The sequence below is a fragment of the Onychomys torridus genome, chromosome 19, assembly GCF_903995425.1.
Source record: "Onychomys torridus chromosome 19, mOncTor1.1, whole genome shotgun sequence".
Lineage (NCBI taxonomy): Eukaryota > Metazoa > Chordata > Mammalia > Rodentia > Cricetidae > Onychomys > Onychomys torridus.
The window spans coordinates 54,312,958-54,338,440 of NC_050461.1; the positions used below are offsets into that span (position 1 = coordinate 54,312,958).

At 46.7% G+C, this 25,483-nt stretch overlaps 1 protein-coding gene across 2 annotated transcripts in view; it reads left to right on the plus strand.

The window, feature by feature from the left end:
- Positions 1 to 565: 565 nt before the first annotated feature.
- Igf2r (insulin like growth factor 2 receptor) overlaps positions 566 to 25,483 on the plus strand; it is a 93,385-nt gene continuing 68,467 nt past the window's right edge. The window contains exons 1-2 of one of the 2 annotated variants that reach the window (XM_036168579.1): positions 566 to 897; positions 24,818 to 24,957. In XM_036168579.1, the coding sequence (XP_036024472.1) occupies positions 734 to 897; positions 24,818 to 24,957 (304 nt within the window). In that variant the 5' untranslated portion in view covers positions 566 to 733. The remainder of the gene's footprint in view (positions 898 to 24,817; positions 24,958 to 25,483) is intronic. The other variant, XM_036168578.1, reaches the window with a different exon arrangement.

Sequence of the window (25,483 nt, forward strand, 5' to 3'; positions counted from 1 at the left end):
TCTGAATTCCAGTTCTGCCTGAGTTACATAGTGAGGCAGTCTCAGGACAAAAGTTTTGAATGTCACTTGTTACCCTTTGGTTTCCTGAACACGACATACTGATCCACCACTGTCGCCTAACTTGATGCAGAGAGCCCTGCTTGGGAAATCACATTTCCACAGAGTTCTTGTGAGGCCCTCCAGGGCGTGAGCCGGAAACTCCCGTGCAGGATGCTAGAAAAACTGACCTGTTACCCTGCACCGACTCGCAATACTAAGCAGCAACCTGGGCCTTGCCACCTAACTCCATCTCGGCCACCGTACTGGTCCAGAATGAAGAAGGGATAGTTAGGAAGCGCCTACGCGCCGACGCAACCAGGGTGCTAGACGGGGAAACTGAGGTCTGGGCTCCGAGGCGATACCCCTTTCCGCCGTCCAGGCCTTGGCTTGGTACCTGGCGCCCGCGCCCGGCCCGCAACGCTTCCTGTCCCGCGCTGGTGAGGTGCTCACGTGACCCCGGGGCTGGGCGGAGATTACCTGAATAAGGACGTCACGTGGAAGGAGGCGGGGCAGGGGCGGGACGTCTCCGCTCACGTGACGGTCGGGACCGCGGAGCGCCTCCTCGCCGCACTCCCCCTAGGCTTCACTCTCGCTCTCCCGCTCTGCTTGCAGCTTCGCCTCCGCTGTTGCGGCGCGACCGTGTCCCAGACGCGGCCTGGAACGGCCAGCCGCCGTGAGCCCCACGCCACGCGCGATGCGGGCCGTTCAGCCGGGACCCGTGCCCTCCGGGCCGCGCGTCGCGCTCCTGCCGCCGCCGATGCCGGTGCTGCTGCTGCTGCTGCTCGTGGTGGCCCCGGCCTCCGCGCAGGCCCAGGCCCCGGCCCCGGCCCCGGCCCCGGACTTGGCCGCTCTGTGCAGGTGGGTGTCCCGCGTGGCAGGCGCGGGCCGGGGCACACGCAGACGCCCGCTCCTCCCCGCCCCCGCGGGAAAGTTGCCCGCGTGGCGGCTGCGGCGGCGCACGGGGACCCGCCGCTGTGGCGCTAGCCCACGGAGCCCCGTGCCCGGCCACTTGTGGCTGTCATAAGTCGGGCGGCTTTGTGCGACTCCCGCGGCCGGGTGTTCCCCCCCTTGGAAGTTGCAGGGAGCAGAGCTGCGGCTGGGCTTTTGTCCCACTGCACGCACGTTGTCATTGAAGTTCCAGCCGCGGGGCTTCGGAGGCGTCCCCTCCGGTGTGCAGACTCTCCAGGGAGTGCAAGCCCACGCGATGGCTTTGGAGTTGGGTTGTGGTGGTTTCAGATTGACCCCGTCTATGGCAGTTCTCCTTTTTCCTTATTTAAAGTCGCAGTTTGTCAGTGGGTGATGCTTTTTCTCCTTTTGATGGGGGATGAGGGGTGGTCATCTGTCTTGGCTTTCAAGACTTTCTCCTTCAGTTCTCCCAGTCAGCTTCCTGTCTGGTTGCTCGCTCACATGATGTCATTGTCTCCAGAGTGGATTATTCTAGTAGTCTTCTGCTCTGGGAATCAAGGTTGTATAATCTCCAGTCTCCTTGAAGTTTGTTGGTGTTGGACACAGACTCGTGGGCCTAGGGAACTTCCAATACCAGGAGTTAGGGAAGGGCCTCCTTTGTATTTGTACTCTTTAGGGTGATGGGAAGTCAAACCTTTTCTTGTTTTTAAAACTTGGCTAAAGAAGGGAGCGGGCTGAAAAATCTTGAAGCCAGCTTTTACCCTTGACTTTCATAAGCGAGTCAGATATTTATGAGGCAAACTTCAAGTTTCTGATGTTAGTTACAGGCTCCTCTTTCCCCCTTGTATCAGAGTTTTGTTCTCACCCGGAGCTCACAACTTGTAGGAATCATTACTGTAAGGCGAACAAGGCAGACCAGACTTCTTTTTCCCATTTTGAAGAGTATTTGGAGGGAGCCTCCTGCTGCACTGCGGTTTATAGACCAATTAGCTGCCCAGAGAGAATTCTGTCCCTCTAACTTCAGAATATGGAGGAAGGTTGCCCCTTAGACAATAGGGGGGCATTTAGAGCAGGAAATTTTGGATTAAGGACTGCTGTGACTAAGAATTAACACAGCTGGGCCAGTGCTGTGGAAGTGGTCTTACTAGTTAATTGGAATTTATTTCTTTTGAGGGGGGTGGTACTGAGGATCGAACGTGGGTCAGGCATGCTAAGCAAGTAATCTACCACTGACCTACAGCCTTTCCTTAGGATTCTATTATTACACTATTATTTTTAAAGAGAGAGATGTATCTGCCATGCAGAGGCCAGAACAGGACCTCAGTCAGATCCATTGGAGCAGCTTGTCTGGGTGCAGAGAATTGAACTTGGGTCCCCCGTCTCCAGACCACTCTGCGGCTATAGAATTCATTTCTTTAAAAAAAAAAATTAAAAATTATTTTTACTTTATCCTGTGTGCATTAGTATTTTGTTTGTATGTATGTCTGTTGACCACATGCCTTCATGGTGTCCTTGGAGGCTATCAGGTTCCCTGGAACTGGAGTTAAAAACGGCTGAGGCACCATGTGGGTTCTGGGTGTTGAACCTGGGTCCTCTGCAAGAGCAGCAAGGGCTTTTAACTGCTGAGCCATCTCTCCTCCAGCACCCTAGAGTTTGTTTCTTTTTCTTTCCTTCCTTCCCTCCATTTCTCTTCCTTTTTTTTTCCCCCCCTCAAGACAGGGTTTCCCTGTGTAGCCCTGGTTGTCTCGGAACTCAGTAGCTGGCCTTGAACTCAGAAATCCGACTGCCTCTGCCTCCCGAGTGTTGGGATTACAGGTGTGCACCACCACCGACCGGTGAGTTTATTTCTTAATAGGTTAAAGTTGTCCAGAAGAGCTGTTAAGACAGACACTGGTGTCTCAGGCCGCTCCCGTGCAAGATCATCACACCATCTTGAGCTTTTGGCTCATCTCATGGGGCGGGGGAGTACTGGTACTTAACCTGGTACAATGGCCTGGGGCCGCATACTGGGGCCACTATCACTGTGGTATGGCTTTGCCAGTGCTAGCCAGGGTCTAAGGCTTTGTTAGAGGTGGCCGCCATAGTCTTTGACTATCTCTAATGTTGTTCCTCTAGATTTCCTCAGGGAGGGTGATCTTGCCAGTCCTTCACATCTGTCCCTGCCTGTCACTATGCTCCATTTGTGTGTAAAAACTGGCTTGGGACCAATTTTGTGTCTCTTCCAAACTTAGTATGTACTTTGTCATGTGTGTTCCTGTTTAGTTTTGTGTTCTGGGAGATCAGACCAGGCCTGGGATAAGCTAGGCAGCTGTTTTCTTACTGAGCTATACCCACAGCCCTTTAGAATTTCTTCATGCTTTTAACCACTTCCTGGGAATGTGGGGTAGTTAGTTACCTGAGTACGGTGAGATAAAAGTCCCCTAAGGTGATCACATATATAAGGAAGGAGGTTAGCAATTCTTTCTAAATCCAGTATAAGTCACATCAGTATGAAGGGAGCATGGTGTGTTTGGCCGCTTGCTTATTCTCTTTACAGGCTCCATGGCTGAGCTGTAAACAGCCCACATGGGTCTCCTGAGTGGGAACAGTAGACTCCTGTAGTTAGTTGGTACTCTTGTGTTTGTTTCTGTCACACGGAGGCAGTTCCTTGTGTGGCGAGGACTATTCCAGGTGTTTGTAAACCAACTGAAACAGACTACTTTTTCCTTGCTAAAATAAATAAATGGATGTGGTATGGTTTAGTGCCCAGGGCAATTCCTGAAGTTGCTATTTCTGTAAAGGTAGTGGCGTGCCCAGGCATCATGGGGCTTTCCTAAGCTCGAGCCATAGGTTCTCAGCCTCTCCCAAGAGAGGCTAATTTTCAGAGCACAGTAGGGAAATCCTGGCCTATTTCTGAGGTGTCGGGTTCAGAGCTCTGACCACTGGGATAGGGGTGCAGTTCCTACTGCATTTAGCCTTGGGGAGAAGTGAAGGAACCCAAGTGGAGGTAACATTTAAGCAGCAGACCTTGGATATTTGCACAGTTGACAGGCCTGCTCTGTGAGATGTGTTTGTACAGCAGACATGGCAGAGGCACACAACTGCTTTCTCTTTGAAGAGACTGTACGTACACACACTGATACTGGGCCCTGACTGAACCTAGGGCCTCATGCATGGTAGGTATGTCCTTTATCTGCCAGCTGCATCCCTTCTTGTTTACCTTTTGAGACAAAGGCTTTCTAAGTTGCCCAGGCTGGTCTTGAACTTGCCATCCTCCTGCCCACTAGCCAGGATTCCAGGCACTACTTGGCTTGGTTGATAATACATACTTGTCAAATGTCTAGAGGACAATGTGCTATGGAAGAAGTTACTCAGGGGTCTCTCAGGGTGTGGTGTGCTAGTAGAGAGCTCGTGTATAAAGAACTTACTTCGTGAGGCCTGTTGGTGTAGGGAACATGTGAAGGTCAGTGGGGCAGGATAAGTGAGAACAGGAGAGGACAGCAGCCAGGCAATGCAGAACCACCAGAAGGGACCGAGTAACACTCTTGAATAGTCATTCAGTGGAGTAACCGACTACTTTAAACTTTGCAGGATGCCATGTTACGTATGTTAAATGCATGTTTCCACCCTTGATTTAGGTGTTTACAGTATTCTTCATGGGGGAAAACTTAACAGTTGGAACCGATTATAAAATGCTTGGTCTAGTGGGTACCTACTTTGAAAAATTTATACAGGATGTGTTTTCTCCAAATTGTTTGGGTATGAATGCTGGAGAGTTTTTATTATATTGAGGACAAGAGAATAATGAAGCCAGCTGGGAGTTGCAGTCAGTTTAGTTGCTATCTCTAGGGAGATTTTTTTTTTTTTCCCTCCTGCAATTTTTCCAAAAGAACAATGCTTATATGCCTAATTTGGGCCACATGTTAGCCTGGATCACATCCATTTGTGTGCATGCATTTCTTTTAACCATAAGTGTGTGTGTGTTAGCTAGGATTGTTAATTATGGTGACATTATGGCTTTTTTTTTTTTTTTTGGACAGGGTCTCATGCCCTCACTACAGCTCACTGTATTGTAGTTGGGGGTGACCTTGAACTCCTGGTCCTTTTGCCTCTACCTTCTATCAGATCTTAAAACAGCATCTTTAACTTATTTTTTTTTTTTTGTAGATCATAATTTGTCTTTTGACCCTTTAGCAGTTTGTTTTTAATCACATACTTGCAGAAATTTAAGAGTTTCTAAGGTGTTCAGAGTTAAGTCCTTTCTTAGACATGTGTACTGTGTTTTCCTCCCCTTCCCTCCCTCCCTCCCTCCTCCCTCCCTCTTTCTCTTGCTGTGATAAAACACCATTGCAAGACAGTTTATAGCTAGAAGAGTTTATCTTGGCTGAGGTTAGCATGGTGGCAAGTGGTAGCTTTAACTGTGAAGGAAAGCCTGCGCTGCTTCCTCTAGCAAGGCCACACCTCCTAAGCCTCCCAAATGTCACCACCAACTAGGGACCAAGCGTTCACTGTGGGAGCTTATGGGGGCCGTTCTCATTCTAACCACAAGACCTAAGAAATCTTAGCTTGTGGCAGAATTTCACTGTTGGAAGGCCTTCCTGTGCATTGCAGGGTGTTAGGCAGCTCTCTTGGCCTGGACCCAGCAGGTGCCAAGGCTTTTTACCCTCACCTGGGTGACATAGAGGGAAATGTCTCCAGATATTTCAGATGAACTCCCGACTATGAAAATTTCTCCTTTTGGGAATCACTGGGTACTCCGAGGTCACAGATTTTTCTCCAGTGCTTAATTCTAGAATCTTGGTTAAATTTTGCGTATTGTGAGGAGAAAGTGAGGGTTCATTTCCCCCTGAACGTGTTGTTTTATTTGCTGTCCTGGATGTGATATGCTCGCTGAGTTGTCAGCTCACCCCCACCCCCCAGGCTGGGTTCCTTTGTGTAATGGAAATGGAACTCGATTTGTAGACCAGGCTGGCCTCGAACTCAGAGATCCGCCTGCTTCTGCCTTCCAAGTGCCAGGATTAAAGGTATGTTATAATTTTTCTTTGCTGTGTTCTCAACTTGTTTTTGTTATCAGGAATATGACAGTTTTATGGAATCAGTCAACCTTTTTTTTTAAATGCATTGGGATCAGTTTTTGTATGAACTAGACATTTTCTATTCCATACATTTTGGTAGGATTTAGCAGTAATGTTCTAATAATCTGGTACTTTGGGGAAGGAGGGGTATAATATGGGGAGGAGCTTGAATATGGTGTCAGTTACTTATGTTGAGGCAGAGTCTCCTGTGTAGAGTAGCAAGCCTTGAACTTGGGACCCTCCTGTCTCAGTTTCTGGAGTCACAAGCATTTGTTACCTTACCCAACATCTCAAGTTTCATTCCTGTCTATTCAGATTTCCTGTCTTTTCTTGAGCTAGTTTTGATAATCTGTGTTTTCCTAGAGAGAAGGGGGGAGGGGGACGGGGAGAGATGAGAGACTAAGAGATAGTAGGGAGAGAGGGAAAGAGCACGTGAAAGGGTGTGCCATGTGTATGTATGTGTGTCTCTCTATGGTGTATGTGTTGTGTGTATGACTTGTGTGTGTGCCTCTATGGTGTTATGTGTGTGTGGTCAGAGGACAACCTTGTGTGCCTTTTATATTGTCTTTGAGACAAGCTCTCTCACTGAGTGGTACTTTACCCAGGCTAGCTGGCCTCTGAGCCTCCAGAGATCTTCCTGCCTCCTCTACTCCGATCCCCTTCATCTATGGGATTATCAGTGTGCTGCTGGCTTTTTAACGTGAGTTCTGGGGCTCTAACTTACCTTCTCACACTTAAGAGGTAAGTACTTTACTGGCAAAGACATCTTCCCACCCTCAAAATTTCTCTAAAAATGAAAGCCAGAGTCTTGCTGTCTAGCCTAGACTGTCCAACTTGTGATCCACATCTTTAGTCTTCAAGTGCTGGCAATCAGTGGTTTTTGTCATGACACCTGGCTTTTTTTTTTTTTACACGTTTCCAAAATTTTTATGTGTATGGGGTGTCTAGTCTACATATATGTCTGTGCACCATGTGTGTTTAATGTCTTTAGAGTTCCTAGAAGAGGGTATTGGATCCCCTGGGACTGGAGTTATAAACAATGGTTAGCCACCATGTGGGTGCTGGCAACAGATAGAACCTGGGTCCTCTGGAAGAATAGCCAGTGCTCTTAACTGCTGAGCCATCTCTCCAGCTCCTAAGACATTCTTGACATTAACTTGTGCACATCTTCCTTCACTGTATTTACCAAAGGCTTGTTTAAATTTTAGTCAATTCAGAAGAACTAGTGTCTTAGTTAGGATTACTATTGCTGTGAAGAGATACCATGACCATGACAACTCTTATAAAGAGAAAAAATCAAATTAAGGTGGCTTACATTTTCAGAGGTTCAGTCCATTATCATCATGATACGTACAACATGGTGGCATGCACGAAGACATGGTGCTGGAGAAGTAGCTGAGAGTCCAACATCTTGACTTGCAGGAAGTGATCTGTCTTACTGGGTGTGGTTTGAGTATATATTAAGACCTCAAAGCCTACCTCCACGATAACACACTTTCTCCAATAAGGCCATACCTATTCCAATAGAGCCGCTCCTCCTAATAATGCCATTCCCTTTGGGGGCCATTTTCTTTCAAACCACTACATTCCACTCCCTCACCCCAAAGGCTTATAGTCATATTATAATGCAAAAAAGTTTAACCTCAAAACTCCCCATAGTCTATCATAGTCTCAAATTTGATTTTAGAGTCCAAAGTTCAAAGTCTCTTCTGAGATTCATGCAGTCTCTTTACTGTAATCCTCTATAAAATCAAAATAAAAAGATCACACACTTCCAACATACAACGGCATAGGATATACATTACCATTCCAAAACACAGGGAAAGGAGCATAGTGAGGAAATACTGGAGCAAAGCAAGACTGAAAACCAGCTGAACAAACTCCAAACTCTGCATCTCCATGTCTGATGTCAAAGTGTTCTTCAGATCTCCAGCTCCTTTCAACTTTGTTGACCGCAACACACTTCTTTATCTTGTGCTGGTTCCTCTCCCTGTTAGCAGCTTTCCTTGGCAGGTATCCCATGACTCTGCATTTTTAATATCTTGGGGTCTCCTTCAGTTTCATGCAATGACCTCTCTGGGCCTCCATTCAGGGACATCCCTGACACATGCCTGGCCTCAGTGGCTTTCCTAAGTCTCAGAAGCAAATTCCACAGCCCCTTTGTTATATCTTTAGTTCTAAAGCCAGAACCATGTGGCCGAAGCTGCCAAGTTCTGCTGCTTCCTATAGGGAATATGGCCCCCTTGTTTAATTACATCTTCACCAGCTTTCTGTTTTCCATGGTTTCCTTCACTGCCTAAGCTTGGCTGTCCTTGAACTTGCTCTATAGACCAGGCTGGCCTCAAATTCTGCAGCCTCTGCCTTCGTTGAGTGTTGGGATTAAAGGTGTGCGCCACCATACCTAGCCATTTCATTAATTCCTTTTCACAAGTTGGAAATTGAGGTGAGTGAGATCTTGCCCTGAGGTCACCACTTCCTTTATTCCATTTCTTTATCCCTTGTCTCCTTGAATACAGGATTTAGCTCTGTTCTACTTCCTGGTGCTCCTTTTCTCAATCTGTACATTTTATATTTTTATTTGTTTAGCTTTCTCCTTTTCATTATAAATCTTTAGCAGAGTTAACACTAATAACCACACGACAGAGTTTATACTAGGCTGTTTTGAGATTTCCTCTGCTAACAATCTAAAACTTCACTTCAGCCTCAGGCAGACTCTTTGGACAAGGGCAAAAAGCAGCTACTTTCTTCACCAAAATATCACAAGAATGATCTCTAAGCATCATACTAAAATTCTTCTCCCCTGAAACCTCTTGAACCAGCCCCCCACAGTTCAAATCACTCATAGCATCACTGTCTTCCATGTTCCCTAGTAGGATGCCCCATTAAGCAGCACTTAAAGCATTCAACTGCTTTTCTAATTCACAGTCCCAAGGTCCACACTCCTTCAAACAAAAGCATGGTCAGGCCCATCACAGCAATACCCCACTCCTGGTACCAACTTCTATCTCAGGGTTTCTATTGCTGTGAAGAGACACCATTACTATGGCAACTCTTACAAACAAAAAACATTTAATTAGGGCTGGCTTATACTTTCAGAGGCTTGGTCCATTATCATCATGGTGCAACATGGTGGTGTGCAGGCAGACATAGTGCTGGAGAAGGAGCTGAGAGTCCATTATCTTGACTCACAGTAAGTGGGCGTGGTTTGACCATATATAAGACCTCAAAGCCCACCTCCAAATTGACACACTTTTCCCAACAAGGCCATACCTACTGTAACAAAGCCAAACCTCCTAATAAAACCACTCCCTTTGGGGAGCCATTTTGCTTTCAAACCACAACTAGTATTCTGTTTCATGCACTATTATCACCTTTTTTCTGTTTTATTGTACCCACTTACTCTCTAATTTTTCTGTGTTTAGCTTAATTGAAAACTTAAATCTTTAAAATTAATTTACATTATATTAAGGAATGTCTTTAGGCTCCCCCCTACCCCGAGACAGGGTTTCTCTGTGTAGCTTTGTGCCTTTCCTGGAACTCCCTCTATAGCCCAGGCTGGCCTCGAACACACAGAGATCCGCCTGCCTCTGCCTCCCAAGTGCTGGAATTAAAGGTGTGCGCCACCACCGCCCAGCTTGGAATGTCTTTAGGCTTTACAGAAAGAGCTATGAGTGCTTGCTGCTCTTGCAGAGGATGTGGGCTTGGTACTCAGTAATCACATCAGGCAAACTCATAACCATCTGTATAACTCCAACTCCAAGGGATCCAGTGTGGTACCTGTACACACACATACACCTAGGCATGCATACATACACCTAAAGTAATAAAATGTAAGCAATGTTAGAAAAAGACCTGTCTTTGTGTCTGCGGCTCATAGCACTCTTAGAGGTTTTAAACTTTATGATTCTATTTTCTAGCATTTAACCCACTAAAGTATACAGACTTCCAAGTGTTATGCTTTAGATGTAGGTCTAGGTCTCCAAAGCTTCATTGTTGAAATTTAAATACCCATCGTGAGGTGTTAGGGGGGTGGTGATCAGAGGCCCAGCCTCTGGGAAGTGATTAGGGCTAGATGAGATCATTAGTGCGGAGCCTGTGACTTGAGTCCAGAGGCTATGCATGAAGAGCCTCAGGTGCATGTGTACCCCCGTACTCGATGAGTGTGACACTGCATGTGCTGGAAACTGCCACCACCTCTGGTGCTCTGGCCCCAGATCTTCAGAACTGGGGCCAGAGTCTGGCCGGCCTCAGTCATCTCTTTAAAGTGTGCTACGAATCAATAAATGATTCAGGGATATGTGAGTCTTTTCCACTGTGGCCAGTGAATGCAGGTCAGTTATTAGTCGTGCTGCCCAGCTTCCTCCACCCGCCCTCAGTTATCCCTGCTCCACTGGGTCCTTGTCTACACCTTATTCATGGCTCTGGGTTCAGATGGCGTGTTTGCCAGGCTCCTATGGGCTCTGCAGTTCCCTTGTCATGTCAACAGACTCACAACTTCATATCTTTTATGAGGTCTGGGTACCAAGTCTAGTTTTAAACTTGATATGTAGCTGAGGATGACCTTAAATCTTTTAAAACAAGATTTATTTACTTATTATGTATACAGTGTTCTGTTTGCATTATCTCTGCAGGCCAGAAGAGGGCACCAGATCTCATTACAGATGGTTGGGAGCCACCATGTGGTTGCTGGGAATTGAACTCAGGACCTCTGGAAGAAGAGCCAGTGTTCTTAACCTCTGAGCCATCTCTCCAGCCTCAACCTTAAATCTTCTAATCATCTTGTCTGTACCTACAGGCATTTACCACTACACCTAGTTTATGGTGTTATGCTGGGCTGGAGTCCATGCCTGGAGTTTTGTGCACACTAGGGGAGCACTTTACCAGCCAAACTGCATCCCCAGCCCTTTGCCCTTACCTCATTCTCCTCCCTCCCTCTGCCCCCCACCATGCCCCTTTTGAGACAGGATCACTCTACATAGCTTTGGCAGTCCTGGGATTCACTTTATAGACCAGGCTGGCCTCGAACCTACAGAGATCCACCTGCTTCTGCCTCCTGAACATCCCATTTATATATTTATTTTATTATTATTATTATTATTATTATTATTATTATTATTTTTGTGGAGACCTGGTTTCTCTTTGTAGCCCATATTGGCCTTGAACTCAGGATCTTCCTACCTCAACCCCTGATTGTTGGGGTTACAAACAAGTAGTACCATGCCAAGTTTGCCTGGCTCTATCTTTTTCCCTTGGGCCTTTTCTTTGGTTATTATCTTATGCTCATGTCGCCCTGACCCTGCGTGGCTCCTGGTTGTGCTGTTTACTGCAGATCTCATCTTGGACATCTGTTGTCCTGTGCAGCTGCTCAAGGCAGGGTGGAGCATTTGTTGGAACTTGGCTATAAATTGTTTTAGGGGAGATGGGTAGAACAAGCCAGGGCCTGGCCTGTCTTTGAGTCTGAGGAGGTCTTTTCTTATTCTCCTGTGGGACACCCACCCAGTAGCACTGTTCCTGCCAGGAGGCAGCTGCTGGCCCCTGTTGACAGTTGGTAGAGCACTGGTGCTGCCTATTGGCAGTCTGTGTAGGCTCTGCCCGAGACAGTTCTGGATGATGGACCTGGTGTCAGGCCATCTCTGGGTCTTTTTTCCTCCTCCTCACACAGTTACCTTACTTATGTTTTGAGACTGGCTCTCTTTGTAGTTCCAGACTTGTGATCCTCCTGCCTCAGCATCCTGAGTGGTGGGATTACAGGCAGGTGCTGCCATGCTTGTCTGGAAGCCACTTTTAGAAGTCACTGTCTCTGTGGTACCTTAGTGGCCCAGGAGTTTCTGCCTCGGTTAGTGAGTGCCTGCTTGTCGAAATTTCCTTTTTCGGAAGAAAAGGGTCCTTTCTGAAAAGGTTTTAAACTGTGGGTTTGTGGTTCTGCAGTCCCACCTCACACTCAAGAGTTCTGAGATCTGAGTTAGCAGATTGCAAGACTATTTCCAAGCACAAAACTCCCTGGCACAGTAGGTGTGGGGTTGGGGCAGGTGCCAGATCCAGGTGCCCCATGTTGGGCTGGGCCCTGTGTCCTTTTTTTTTTTTTTCTTTATCCCACTTCCTGGAAGCAGAAGGAGGTGGTGGGTTTTTGTTTTATTTTTTTAATTAGTGTCTGTGTAGATCAGGGTAGCCTGCCTCTGCCTCCCAAGTGCTGGGATTAAAGGCATAAGCCTCCAAGGCCTGTGGTTGTTTATCTGTGGTGGGAAGCAGGAAGGCCTGGCTGACTTAGGTACCCACCAGTGGCCCCTGCCATCAGCTGGACTTACTGGCCCCCTGGGGGTTGGGATTGTCTGCTGTAGGTAGAGCCCCAGAAGTTAGTGAGAAAATGTTTGGTCACTTCACCTAGTCTACAACTACAAACCAGCTGTTGCTGGCAAGGTTTTTGAGGTGCCAAAGACTGTGTCATGGCCTATTTTGGTCTCTGATGGTGGAGGAAAATGTCACTGTCCTGTCCCCATGGGTGTCTTGCCTTCCAGATCAGCCACTGGCCTTTGGCAGGAGTTTCCCCTTGCTCAGTCAGTGCTGGAGGGCAAGTTCCTCAGGGCCTGATTGGCATGCAGGTGTTGGAGTTGCTGACCTAGCTATGATCTAGGGTAGGGGACACCAGGGAAAGTGAGGTGGTGTGCAGCCAGTCAACAGGGGCCTGCAGCTTGCTTTGCTTCCAGTGGCCTGGGAGGTAAGTCCAGTTTTCCACTGAACTTTTGGGGATGTACTATCGCAGAGCTTCCATGGCCCCATGGAAGTGGATTTGACTGGATGTAAGATAGTTCTAATTCCAGCTGACTCCCTTTTTTGGGGCAATACTGGGGTTTGAAGTTAGGCCCTGGATTATAAGGTGGCAAGCACTCTGCCCTTGAGCTGTATTGCTTGCTTGCTTGTTTGCTTGCTTATTTATTTATTTATTTATTTTTAAGCAAAGACTTTTGAGACAGGGGTCTCACTGAGTTGCCTGAGACAACCCCCAAGCTTGTGATCTCCCTACCTTAGCCTCCACTGCAGTTGGTTTTACAAGTCTGTGCTGACAGGCCTGGCTATCAGCCACACATTTTAAAGCAGATGTTTTGTGTGGAAAAACTCCCTACTCCTCCGCCTGGCCTGCAAATAGAACAAGCCCCTGGCCAGAACTGACACAGAAGAGGGTTTCTTAGAAGTGATGAGGCAGGACCCACTGAGTCATCATCATTGTCCTCTGGGCTCCCTCCTCTCACCTGACCAGCTGTGGGTGTGCTACTTTCCACTCTGAAGCCAAAGCCAACATCTCTTCCTGTTGACTCTTAGAGGAGGCAGTGTGAGCCAGTGGTGTCACAGGCCTTGGCATTCTTAATAATGTGAGAGAGGATTGAGGGGCTCGTAGGGGAGCAAGGAGTGGGGGTCTGAAAGGGCTTGGAGACAACGGTCCACTGTGCTTAAGCTTTTGAAAGGTGATAATGTAAAGGGAGCCTGGAAGGAAGTGAGGGGGTAACCCGCGTCTAACAGGGAAGAAAGAGCCTTGGAGGACTCTGCCTGTTTGAGACCAAAGGGGTCAGGGTGGTGGGAGCAGCCTGCTCAACCCCGTGTAGGTGGGTGCAGGAGAGATGGCATTAGCCTGAGGCTAGGTCCCAGAGGTGACTCTAATGACTGTGGAGCTATTGGGGGATCAAGATGATGTGGAAATTACGAAGCTGGGCACAGTGGCACTTGGCAAGCTCAGGCAGGAGGATTGCCCTGAGTTCCAGGTCAGCCTGAACTGAAAGGAGTGAGTCTCAGAAACAAAACCCAAACCCCAAAAGTTCTGATTGGTTTGCTTTTGTGCAGAGTGGCTTGTCTTTCAGGTCCTTAAAGCTGGTGACAGTTTTGCTGCCAGGATGCAGTGGGAAGTGGCTATGATTGGGGCAGAGAGCATGGCAATTCCCTGCTGTGGTTGGTCACTTTCTCATCTGAGACTGCAGGCCAAGTTACATCCATGCTCTGTAGTTTCATGTCTCTAAGAATGGGGGAGATTGTGTGCTCATTGAGAAACAATGAGGATTAAGTGATTATGTTCAGAAGTTTCGAAGGGCATGCCTCAGGTGTGTCATTTTGAGACAGTCTCATGTCACCCACCCAGGCTGGCATTTAACTTGCTATACAACCAAGGTTGACCCTGAAGATCTGACCCTCTTGTCTCCACTTGCCCAGTTCTAGAATTACAGTTGTATGTCACTACTCTTGTTTATACTGTGCTGGGCATTATTGAAACAGGGCTTTGAGCATGGTAGTTAAGCACTCTACAACTGAGCAACATCCCTAGATTCCTTCTTTTCAAACTAGGATCCTGTGTACCATTTCCCATCACAGATCTTTTTATTTTGGGGGGTGGATGGGTACTGAGGACAAACCTAGGCTATCACACATTGAGGGAAATGCCCTACCACTGAGCTTTAACCCAGCTCCATTGCACCCTTCTTTCTTCCTTGAAGTTAGGAGTAAAGCAAGAGAGCATCCAGATCTTTACTGTCTGAGATGAGAACACAGTCCTCATTTACAGGTGAATGCATTGATTTACACGGACACAGGAAACCGACATGGAATAGGGCTGAGGATTAAACCCTATCCTGCAGCCTGTATGGTGGAGTAGAGCTGGGCAAACCCACATTCTGGGCAGTTCCTGATGACTTGGTGTCTTGGAAATTGTGAGAATCGGAGTCCTAGCTCCTGAGCTACTGGGCAGTTCAGGTTTACCTGGCCACTCTGTGGTGGCAGCTGCTAGTGCTTGGATTTAGATAGTTGAGGGTTAAGGAGGCTTAGCTGCTGTCTTGTCCTGAGGAGAAAAACAGGAAGCTGTCTGCCTCTGTGGTCTGGTGTCTGTGTGTGTGTGTGTTGGGTATGAAGTGTGTCCCTTCTCCCTTCCCCCCAACGGCTTATGTTTTTGAATCCTTGGTCTCTAGTGGTAGATGAAGTCACTGAGAGGTGGCTGGTTTATCAGGATGCTGTGGAACAATCTTTGTATACTGTAAATATGTATTGCTCTCATTGTTAATAAAAAGCCAATTGGCCAATGGCTAGGGAGGATTTTCAGGGCAAAGAGAATGTTGGGAAGAAGGGCGGAGTCAGAGAAGTTTCCAGCCAGATGGAGAGAAAGCAGGACATGCAGGAGAGGTAAGCCATGAGTCTTGGTAGCACATTGATTAATGGAAGTGGGTTAATTTGAGTTGTAAGAGCTAGTTAGTAATAAGCCTGAGCTATTGGCTGAGCATTTATAATTCATATTAAGTTTCTAAGTGGTAACTTGGGAACAGTTGCTGGGACATAGAAACTCTGCCTACATCAGGGCTTTGACTTCATCAAGGGATTAATTCACAGACACATTCATAATTTCATAGAATAAATGGAAGAGGATAGGAGCTTTCAGAGGTGGTGCCTAGTTGGAGGACACGTACCATTAGGGACACATCTTTGGAGGCCATCTTGTCCCAGGCCTGTGTGTCCTACTATCCCCATTTCCCTCCCTGTGTTTTGTGAATGCCGTGAGGTGAGGAGGAGTAGTTTCTCCCATCACATAGTCCTGTTGCTGTGATGTTTGGTCTTAGCTTAGGCCATAGCAGTGGGATAGCTGACCATGTACTGAGACCTTAGAAACCAAGAGCCAAAGTAGATCTTCCCTTTAAAATTATCTCACGCTTGTCACAGTCATGTGGAGGCTGACTAGCACTGTATGTGCATGTATGTGCCGTGTCTCAGTGCCCCTGTAGTTCTAACTGGAGGCTTAGATTCTTCAGCATACTGGTGGGTGTGGCCCAGGACAAGGGGCTGCCCTTCCCTTCCCTCCTCAGCCCCTTGCTGGTGTCATGTGGCAGTTGTCTGTGTGTGTCTGTGTGTGTGTGTTTGTGTGTGTGTACTCAGTTCTTAAGCAATCTGAAGCCTTCTGTTACATCACAGCTCTCAAGTGCTGTTTCTCATCTAGGTTCCTCCCTATTCGTGACCTTTGGGGTTTGCTTAGTTTGTGGACAAGGAAGTTGGGGTTCAGAGAGTGTATGAATTCTACCCTGCCTACAGGCTGGAGTGCGGGGGCGGATTTGAGCCCAGGTTTGTGTGGTCTTCACTGTGATCATGGTTCTTTTTCAGAGGTTCCTCTCTCACCCTGCTTCTGCTATAGCTCACTATGACATGGTTCAAAGACATTATTGGGCCCTGGTTGCCTGCCAGTCCTGGTCCCTTAGCCTCTGAAATGGACTTAGGTGTCATGGTTGATTTAGGGGTTGAGTCTGGCTCTTTCCTTAATTGATTCCTGCTTCTAGATCCTGAGTAGCTCTAAAGCAGACTAATGCCTGACACTCCCATGATCACCCTCTTTTTTTTTTTTTTGAGCAGGCTTCCTATCTTGATCCACAGTCTTGTGGTTGGTTAGAATAGGAAGTGAAGTACTTCCTATATGATCCTGAGCCCTGCTGTGTCAAACTCATGTGTTTCCCAGTGTCACTGTCTGGTCAGGGGTGAATCACCCTGCCAGGCCAGATTTTGTCTCTTCAGGTACACAGCCCACAAGGTCCACTTGGGATCTCTCAGAAGAGACTTGGTCTGGCTTTTGGGGCCAGTGTGCTGCATGTGTGAGCTGAGATATGTGATAAGGTATGGTGCACAGGTGACAGCCTTCATACTCCACTGGAGGACTCAGGTACATACCTCCAAAGCAGAATCACACTTGGAAGCTGAGGTTGCAAAGTCTCCAAGAGTCAGTTCTGTGCTCACTGTAGATTAAGAAAAGCACCCTAGCTAGCACTGTGTGTCTAGATTACCAACTTTTTTTTATTTTTTAAAATTACTGATTCATTATGTGCTTGTTAATTTTATGACCGATTCTGTCATACCTGCTTTGTGTGCTGATAATTATAAGCCAGTGATTAAATATTGACCAGCTACATGACTGTCAGCTGTCACCTCAAGACTCAAAGGAGTTGGGAGCTAGGAGGACACCCAAATGTGAACGAGGAAGAGACCAAGTTCACAGGAGATGATACCTGTTAGAAGGCAGAAAGAGACCCACTAGGTTTCTAAGGGATTTTTCATTGAGGGATTGGCATGCAAATAGCTTCACTATAGAAGTATTCATGTGCACATACACTAGTTACCCTGTTGTGTTTGTGTGTGCACAGGTATGCAAATGGAAAGGTCAAGAGAGAACCTTGGGTATCCTTGCCTTCTAGTTTTTTTTGGGGGGGTTTGAGACAGAGTTCACTTTGTAGATCAGGCTGGCCTCGAACTCACAGATATCCACCTGCCTCTGCCTCCCAAGTGCTGGAATTAAAGGTGTGTGCACCACCGCTCAGCTTCCCTCTAGTTTTGACAAGGTTCTTGTGTATACTCTGTTGTGTATACTCTGTTGTGTATACTGTTCCTCTATCTCCTAGAGAGGTGTTGATCTAACTGATACTTGCACTAGGTGGGTTCTGGGGATGTTTTTCCTAAGAGTCTATCTGTGTAGTGTCATCCTGCAATGATTCTACCATATCCTGGGCAGGCATGTAGAAGTGGCTCAAGTGCCACCTGGGTAGATTTGCTGCTCTTGGCTGCCTGGCCACCATTGGGTGGGTTTGGTGGGTGGCACTTGCCAGAGTAGTAGGAGCACTGTCTTTGCCTTGCTTGACAGTCTGTAGATTGGCAACATCTTTGAGGACGAGATTAAAGTGGAACCTCCCAGGCACCTGAGGCACAGGTGGCTTGAGACTGCTAGGCAAGTCAGGAGAGTACTGTTGTTCCCAAACTGAAGTGTGTCAGTTCTTCTAGTGAAGCAGTACTCCGCCAATGTGCTTGTTAACCACTCCTTGGAAGGTGTTTCCAACACCACGTTCACTTGTAAATCAGAGACAGCTCATCAGATCCTTAGCCATGTGTGTGCTGTCCGCCCTTCCCCAAGTTACTGATGGCTGTGTGTATTTAGTCCATCTAAAGGAAGGGGCCTGAGTGAGTCAGAGCAGGAGAGAGGAAGCAGTCTCTGCTCAGAGTTCTACTAGCTTAGACCCCAATAACCAGGCCAGAGGGAAGGAACTCTGCCGGGGTGAGGAATCTGTTATGTAGTTTGGCAGCTCTAGGCCAGGACACATGGAGCCTGCTCTTTAGGCGTAGTGTTGCTCCCAGGTTCCTCCGAGGTCACTCGGAGAAGTGCCTTCCTCAGAGGTCCAGTGAGTTTTGACATACACAGGAAAGGGAGTTATAGTGCGTGTGCCTATAAAAGGATGACTTTAATGTTGTGTTATTGGGGCTGGAGAGATGGCTCAGAGGTTAAGAGCACTTCCAGAGGTCCTGAGTTCAATTCTCAGCAACCACATGGTGACTCAACCATCTGTAATGAGATCTGGCACCCTCTTCTGCATGCAAAATAAATAAATAAATAAACAAACAAATAAATAAATAAATAAAGTGTTATTGAATAAAACGGTACTGTGCATGGCTGGCTGTGAGGTAAAACAGGAACATGGACGTATCTATGTCACATCTGTCATCTTAATGGCGTGTGTGTGTGTGTGTGAGAGAGAGAGAGAGAGAGAGAGAGAGAGAGAGAGAGAGAGAGAGAGACAAAGTTAACTCAAAAGTTTTAGAGGGTTTTTCAGTGTTGTCAGTGAAACTAAATATTTTCTGGAAAATTTAAAATACATTAAAAATTTAGACTAAATGAGACAGCTAGTGATGCAGCTCTTATTCTTGGGGCTCAGCTAACCTGGGTTTGTTCCTGGCTTATCCACTTCATAGCTGGGTGGCAATGGAGAAAGTCATACTTTATCTGAGTCTTGGTGCTTTGCTTCCTAAGCTGAGGAATTCAAGAGAGTTGAAGATGGAGCCAGTTGCTGGGGTGGGTATCACTTACGGGTTGGTGCTGGGAGGAGGAGGCTTGTACTGAGACACATACCCAGTGGCCTGGTGCCCCTCTCTCCCTCCTGCCCCCTGGTATTGAGTACTGGAGTCAGGGCCTCATGGATGCTAGTACGGAACAGGCTCTATCCTTAACTATCTCCTCAGCCCCCGTCTCCTTCCTAATGTTTTTGTGAGTCGTAGTTCCCTGGAACTAAAGTGCAGGTGACCTTCACGTGGTTGCGGCAGAACTTCACTGAAGAGAGCAGTTTTTGTATCCCAGAATCATCCTGTTTGTAATGAAGCCATTTGTGTCGAGTTCCTGACTTTATCTCCCATGTGCTGGGGTTAACAGGCATGTACTTTTTTTTGTTGCTGTGACCAAGGCAACTTACAGAAGAGTTGATTTCCGCTTAGGTTCTAGAGGGGTACTCTGTAATGGTGGAAGAAGATGGCAGTAGATGGCTTGAGCAAGAGACATTCCATCTACAGACATTCCATCTACAGGCAGGGAGCTCTGAGAACAAACTGGAAGCTGGGTGTGGCTGTGAACTCTGAAAGCCTGTCCCCCAGTGACATGTTTCCTTCAGCACGGCTCCACCTCCTAATGTTTCATAACCCACCCAAGAGCACCACTGACCAGGAATCATAGCTTCAAGGGCATGTGCCTGTGGGGCACATTTTCCATTCAAACCACTGCGGCACACCACACAGTACGCTAGGTAAGCGCTGTACCAGCTGAGTGATGGTCTCAGCTGAGCCTGTCTTTTTCCTCTGTACAAGAAATATATACCGACTATGTTGGGAAAAGGGTTGTGGATTATTTGTGTCCCCGCTAGCTAGGATTCCGGAGGCAGGAGTTATAGTCTGGAGAACATGTATCAGGTCACAGATACTGCATAGCCGTGCTAAGGACCCCACTCACATGCCATTGCTTAGCAGTACCACTGTGGCATGGGGTTTCTAGAGTTGGGCTTTTCAGGAGAGTGAGCCTATAAACTAGTTTTTACAATGAGATGGGGAATTGGGGATTTGGCTTGCCTTTCTTAAAGTTTTGCCCCTTTTCTTTTTGAACTGATATCTTGCTCTTTAGCCCTGACTAGCCTCAAAATTGTGGCGATGCCTTTGCTTCTACCTTCCGAGTACTGAGATTGTAGGTAAGCACTGTTGCTGATTTTCAAAACCAAGGTTTCTCTAGGTAGTTTAGTGCCCAGAAGGGCAGTTCTACTTACAATGGGTGGGACAGCGGGCAGATTCCGGGCTATGTTTTCAGTGGACCATCTACATCCCTGGCCTTGCTGTTTCTCCCTGCCCCACCTCCTCATTGCCTGTTGCAGTCCTTCAAATGAGATGGAACTCATCGAGGAGCCCGTGACTGTGAGTAAACAGTAGAGGAGTTGTGAGCATGGTCCCCTGGACTTCAGCTTACGGTGCCTTTCTTGTTTAGCAGTGAACTGTTGCAGTGGGGTGGAATTTTAATTTTGGCTATCCATATTTGTTTCAAATAGAATTTTTTTTCTAAAAGATAAATTTTCACACCAGTTTGTTCCTCAGAGATGTAACCACACACTTTAGTCTCCAGTGCCCTCATTCCCAGGTGCTTTTGATAACAACCATGCTGGTTTTTCACTTTTTACAGATTCCACTGTAAGAATGGTTCTCAGATATTGGGATAAAAACCTGAAAGATCAAAGGCACAGGGGAGCAGGCACAGTCACTTCCTACCTCTACCGTTCCTCAGTCCAAAAGGACTAAGATCCTCTCTCTGCCCCGCCTTACTATTTTCTGTCTCCAGTCCTCCAAACCTCTATGGTTAATTTAGGTCAGCTTGTGGCTAGCTCTGCCCTCTGACTGCAAGTAAGCTTTATTTGTCAGAACACAATCAAAATATCACACAACAATTTACAGTCATTTAGCTTAAAATTTTAAATGTGACTTGGACTGTTTGTTTTTTGCTTACTTTTTCTTTTCCTTCTTGAGGCAAGGACTCATTGTATAGCTCTGACTCTCCTGGAACTCTTAATGTTCCAGGCTGGCTTCGAACTCAACAGAGATTTGCCTCCTGAGCACTGGGATTAAAGGCATGGGCCACTATGCGTGGCCCAGGAGAGACCAGGCTTCACTGTGTAGCCAATTTTGTCCTTTTAACTATTGCCTCTCCTTCCTTGGCTGCCTGGGTGTGCATCACTGTACTGTCACACTTGTCTTCACACATGCGGCCCCACCCCTTATTAAACACAGCATTGCTTTAAAAGCGCTGTCATGTATTTCTACCAGTCTCGGGCTAACTATAAAGTCATTTGTTTTTGTTTTTGTTTTTTAAAGGGAATAAGAGTTTATTCTGGAGCCAAAAATGAATGACCATGGCCCAGGAACACAGATTTGGATCTCCCCAAATAGCATGGTCTACCATGGAAGCAGTTTCATTAAGTTTTTATAACAAAGAAAGTAACACATCAAGGCATTTAAAAAATACATTGGTGGAAACATGAGAAAGCTATAGGTCTCTAATAGCATATTTAGCCCCTTGGTGGAGATAAGGTTCTGTCAAGTAGATACATTCCAAAAGTTTTTATCTGCTTATCTTGGGATGTTAGGTCTGACCCAGTGGTGTGCAAAGAATGGCTCCTTAGGTGTGCTAAAGATAGCCCGAGGTAAGTTCTAATTAGGTTCCAGGCACTGAGGTTTCAGTCAGTAAGTCTTTGCAGACACAGCTTTTTTTCACAAATTCTCCTTCACAGTAGACAGATTATTTTCTGAATCTACACAATCTCCCAGTTGACAGAGGTGAATTGGTAAACTCTGTACTTAGGAAATCATTGCTCTGTATTCCTTTCTTTTCCATCTTGAGATAACATCTAATTTTTCTGTCTCTATGAACTATAAAGTAGTTTTAAAGTACCAGTACCAGGTCACACATATCTACATGTTAGCTCACTTTCACTCTACTGCAGAACTAGTCTGAGTTTCTGACATGTTATTTCAGTTGAGTGACAGTGCACAGGTGCCAGGCCTGTTGGATTGTTTTAAAGCAGCTGTAATATTCGCTGAATTAGACCTTCTCAAGTGCTAACAGCCTGCAGATCATTTGGTTTCAGTTTAGGAGACACTGTGACCGTTTCTTTGCTCTTAAGTGGTGTGACTAAGCTGAGCTAGCACATGTTCCCAGGAGCTGTGGGTTGACTTTGATGGCTGAGGACATCTGCCTGGGGAGGGCTGCCTGTGAGCCCTTAAGTCAACTCCAAAGAAACTGTTCAAAGACTTGAGTAGGTAATAGGATCTGCCCTCCCTGTTTACATCCTCACTTCCATTTTGATAAATGTGTACAAAACACAAACAAGTCTGCCTTTCGGAAAGCAGCAGCCTTCTCTCTCTGATGTCTGCAGTTCCCTTCACCCTTTTCATTTCTGTCTGGATTTCTTTAGATGTGATTCTCACTGCTGACTTCTTTTCTGTGGTACCCATAGGTACTTCACTCATTGGGCTGTGAGGAGCAGTAATGATGTCAGGTTAAGGTTTTCTGTGAACTGCCTGCTAGCTTGGAAAAACTAATCACAGCTCCTAAATGAGAGATTAGCAATTTCTCTGCAACTCACCATAGTTTTAAGGAAAGTTTGTGTGCTGTAACCTTTACTTTCAAGTATAATCAAAACTGCTTACTGCAGGACAGGCGTGGCTGTCCACGCCTGTGGCTTCCCCACCTGCTGCTGACCTCTTAGTCCTCTGGCTTTGGCTAAGTTGCTCTCTCCTTTTCTTCCCCTCCATCCCTGAAGCTGCTACTGCTTGTTGGTCAGGGCTCAGAGTGGAGCTGTGCCATATCCTTAGTGGTCCACTGGCTTGTCCTCACGGACTGTGTCCATCAGAGCTTGTCTTGTGCATATGTTCACTTATTTTCCTTCCTTCCTGCAGGAATATGCCCTCCATGGGGCCTGGGACTCTTGTCATTCTATACCTTGTTGCCTTTCTCATTGAGTACTTAGGAAACACTGTGGCTGGGCCCCTGGAACCCCAGCACTGGGGTATAGGGGATACACAGACAGAAGGATACACTATGAAACAAATTACCACTACCACCCCCACCCCAGCCAGAGGAAGAAGAAACAGGCTTTATTGATGATTTTCTCTGGGCCAGTTAGTGTGCTTGAGTGATTTTCTCATGCATGATCCTCATGGCTCTAATCTGTTTGTTGAGTAATCACTGCTTTAAAAGCCTGACGTCACCCCAAAGGCCTGGTGCTTAAGTAACCAGTTTTTCAGGTTTGTAGTAGCTTAGTGGCCACAAATTCCCAGGACACTCTGTCACCTGCCAGATGTTCACACACCCTTACTTTTGGGCAGGGGGCTCCAACTGGACCCCAGGCCCAAGGTTAAGTGAGTTGCTTCCCATGATGCTAGGGGTGCTACCTAGCAGTAAATTCTAGTCAGAAAAGGGCACAGACAATACCTGGTGGCTTTAGGGTAGCCTTTGCCCTGGTGCCTGGGAATGGGAAACCCTCTCTGGGTACTTCTGTGAGGCAGTATTCCCAGGGTCACATATGATCAACTGGAAATGAGTGGGAGCTGCCTCATATCTGAACCTTTATCTCTGGGTAGGCTTATCCCTACAAGTTTGATTTAGCCTTTCTCCCCTCCTTTCTTCAGAACTGCTGAAAGTTAACCAGGGTTTTCTTTGTGTGTGGGTGGCGCCCCCCTCCCCCAGGGGTACTCTGTAATAGTCCTGCTGTCCTGGAACTCTGTAGACCAGGCTGGTCTCGAACTCACAAAGATCCGCCTGTCTGCCTCCCAAGTGCTGGGATTAAAGGTGTGTGCCACCACTGTCCTGCGGTTTTTATTTTTTTTTAAATCACATTCTCAAGAAAGTTCTTACCCACTCTCTTCCTTTTCTTTTTACCCTTGCTGAGGAAATGAACCCCAGTTTATAAAATGGACAAAGCATTTTCCTAGGAAAGAGTAGAGGATTAGCATAATTACTTGGGGCAGAACCAAAAACCACACTGATTTTGTTCTAGGTGTTGAGGTTGATGATAGCAGTCAGACAGGGTGGGTTTTGCAGTGCTCTATAGCATAGCAGCTCACCAGCCTGCAAGCAGACCTTGTTGCACTGTGAGGCGGACAACAGCTCTTAGCAGAGCTGTGAGTCAGCTCAGGTCCAGACTATAGTCTGTCAGAAGTCGGCCTGCTTTACACATTATAGCCAGTTTTAATAATAATAAAAAGCTTGAGATGGGGGTGGAGCTCAGTTGGTGGAGTGCTTGCCTAATGTACAAATAGGGGCCGTATTTGGCCCCTGACCATGTTAAGTCTAGGTATGGTGGTGCAAGTCAGTGGTCTCAGCACTTAAGAGATGGAGACAGGGGTGTCAGAGTTCCACACACACAAAAAAAGTAGAAAGTAGAAAGCTTCAGAGTTAAAGACTTCCCTTGGAAGAACTGGAAGATGGCATGGCAGTGAAGAGCCCTGGCGGCTGTTCTAGGGAATGACCAACTAGGTTTGATTCAGGCACCCCATGGCAGCTCCTGAAAGTTTGTAACTCCAGTTCCAGAGGAACTGACATCCTCTTCTGGCCTCCTTGGACACTGCACATATGTGATGCACAGATATGCATGCTGCCAAAACACCCATACACATAAAACAATAATTCAAAACAAAACGCATCAGTCTTTTGGGTCTTCAGCACTCTGGGGTGACTGGACTGGTCCCATCTCACACAGTGTGACTCAAGTAGTTGCTCTAATGAATTAATGTTCTTAGAATAAGGATGGATTTGAGCATTCTGAGGTTTTCCTAGCCAGGTGGCACTTGGTGGATTCTATCCTGGCCACTTTTCAAAATGTTTGCCACATCTGACTTGGTATTTTTAGTTAATGAAAGTGCCTTCTTATATGTAGTGGTTGAAGCAAATAACCCTAGAATGCCCAACTGGAGAGAAATTGTCAGATCAATGATATTGACAAATTGTCTTTCTTCCTTTCTAGCTACACATGGGAAGCTGTTGATTCCAAAAATAACGCTGTTTATAAAATCAGTGTTTGTGGAAATGTGGATCTTCCCGGGTGTGGGCCGACAAGTGCTGTTTGTATGTGTGACTTAAAGACAAAAACTTTTCGATCAGTGGGTAAGTAAAGCTCCATTATGTAAACATACCACATGGCTATAGCAGTGTACACAACTGTATGGTTTATAATATAATATATTTTGTTAATATAGTGTCTAGTAGTAGACATTTTCTAAAAGGTTATTTTGTCTGTGTTTGCCTGAGGGTCCAGGTGCCTGCTGGGCCAGAAGAGACATAGGATCCCCTGGAGCTGGAGTTAAGGTGGTTGTGGGTCCCCAGGCATGTATGGGTGCTGGGAACTCAACTTAGTCCTCTGGAAGAGGACTGAGTGCCCGTGCCTGAGCCACTTCTCCAGTCCATAGGTGTGTTTTGTTGTTTTTCTTCTTTGGTTTTGGATTTTCAAGACCGGGATTCTCTGTGTTGCCCAGGTTGTCCTGGAAATCTCTTCCTCAAAGTTACAGAGATCCACCTTTCTGTGCCTCTGCTGGGATTAAAAGCATGTGCCACCACTGCCCAGATTTTTTTTTTTTTTTTTTTTAAAACTAAAGACAGGTGTTCTCAGGCTGGAGAGATGGTTTAGGGATTA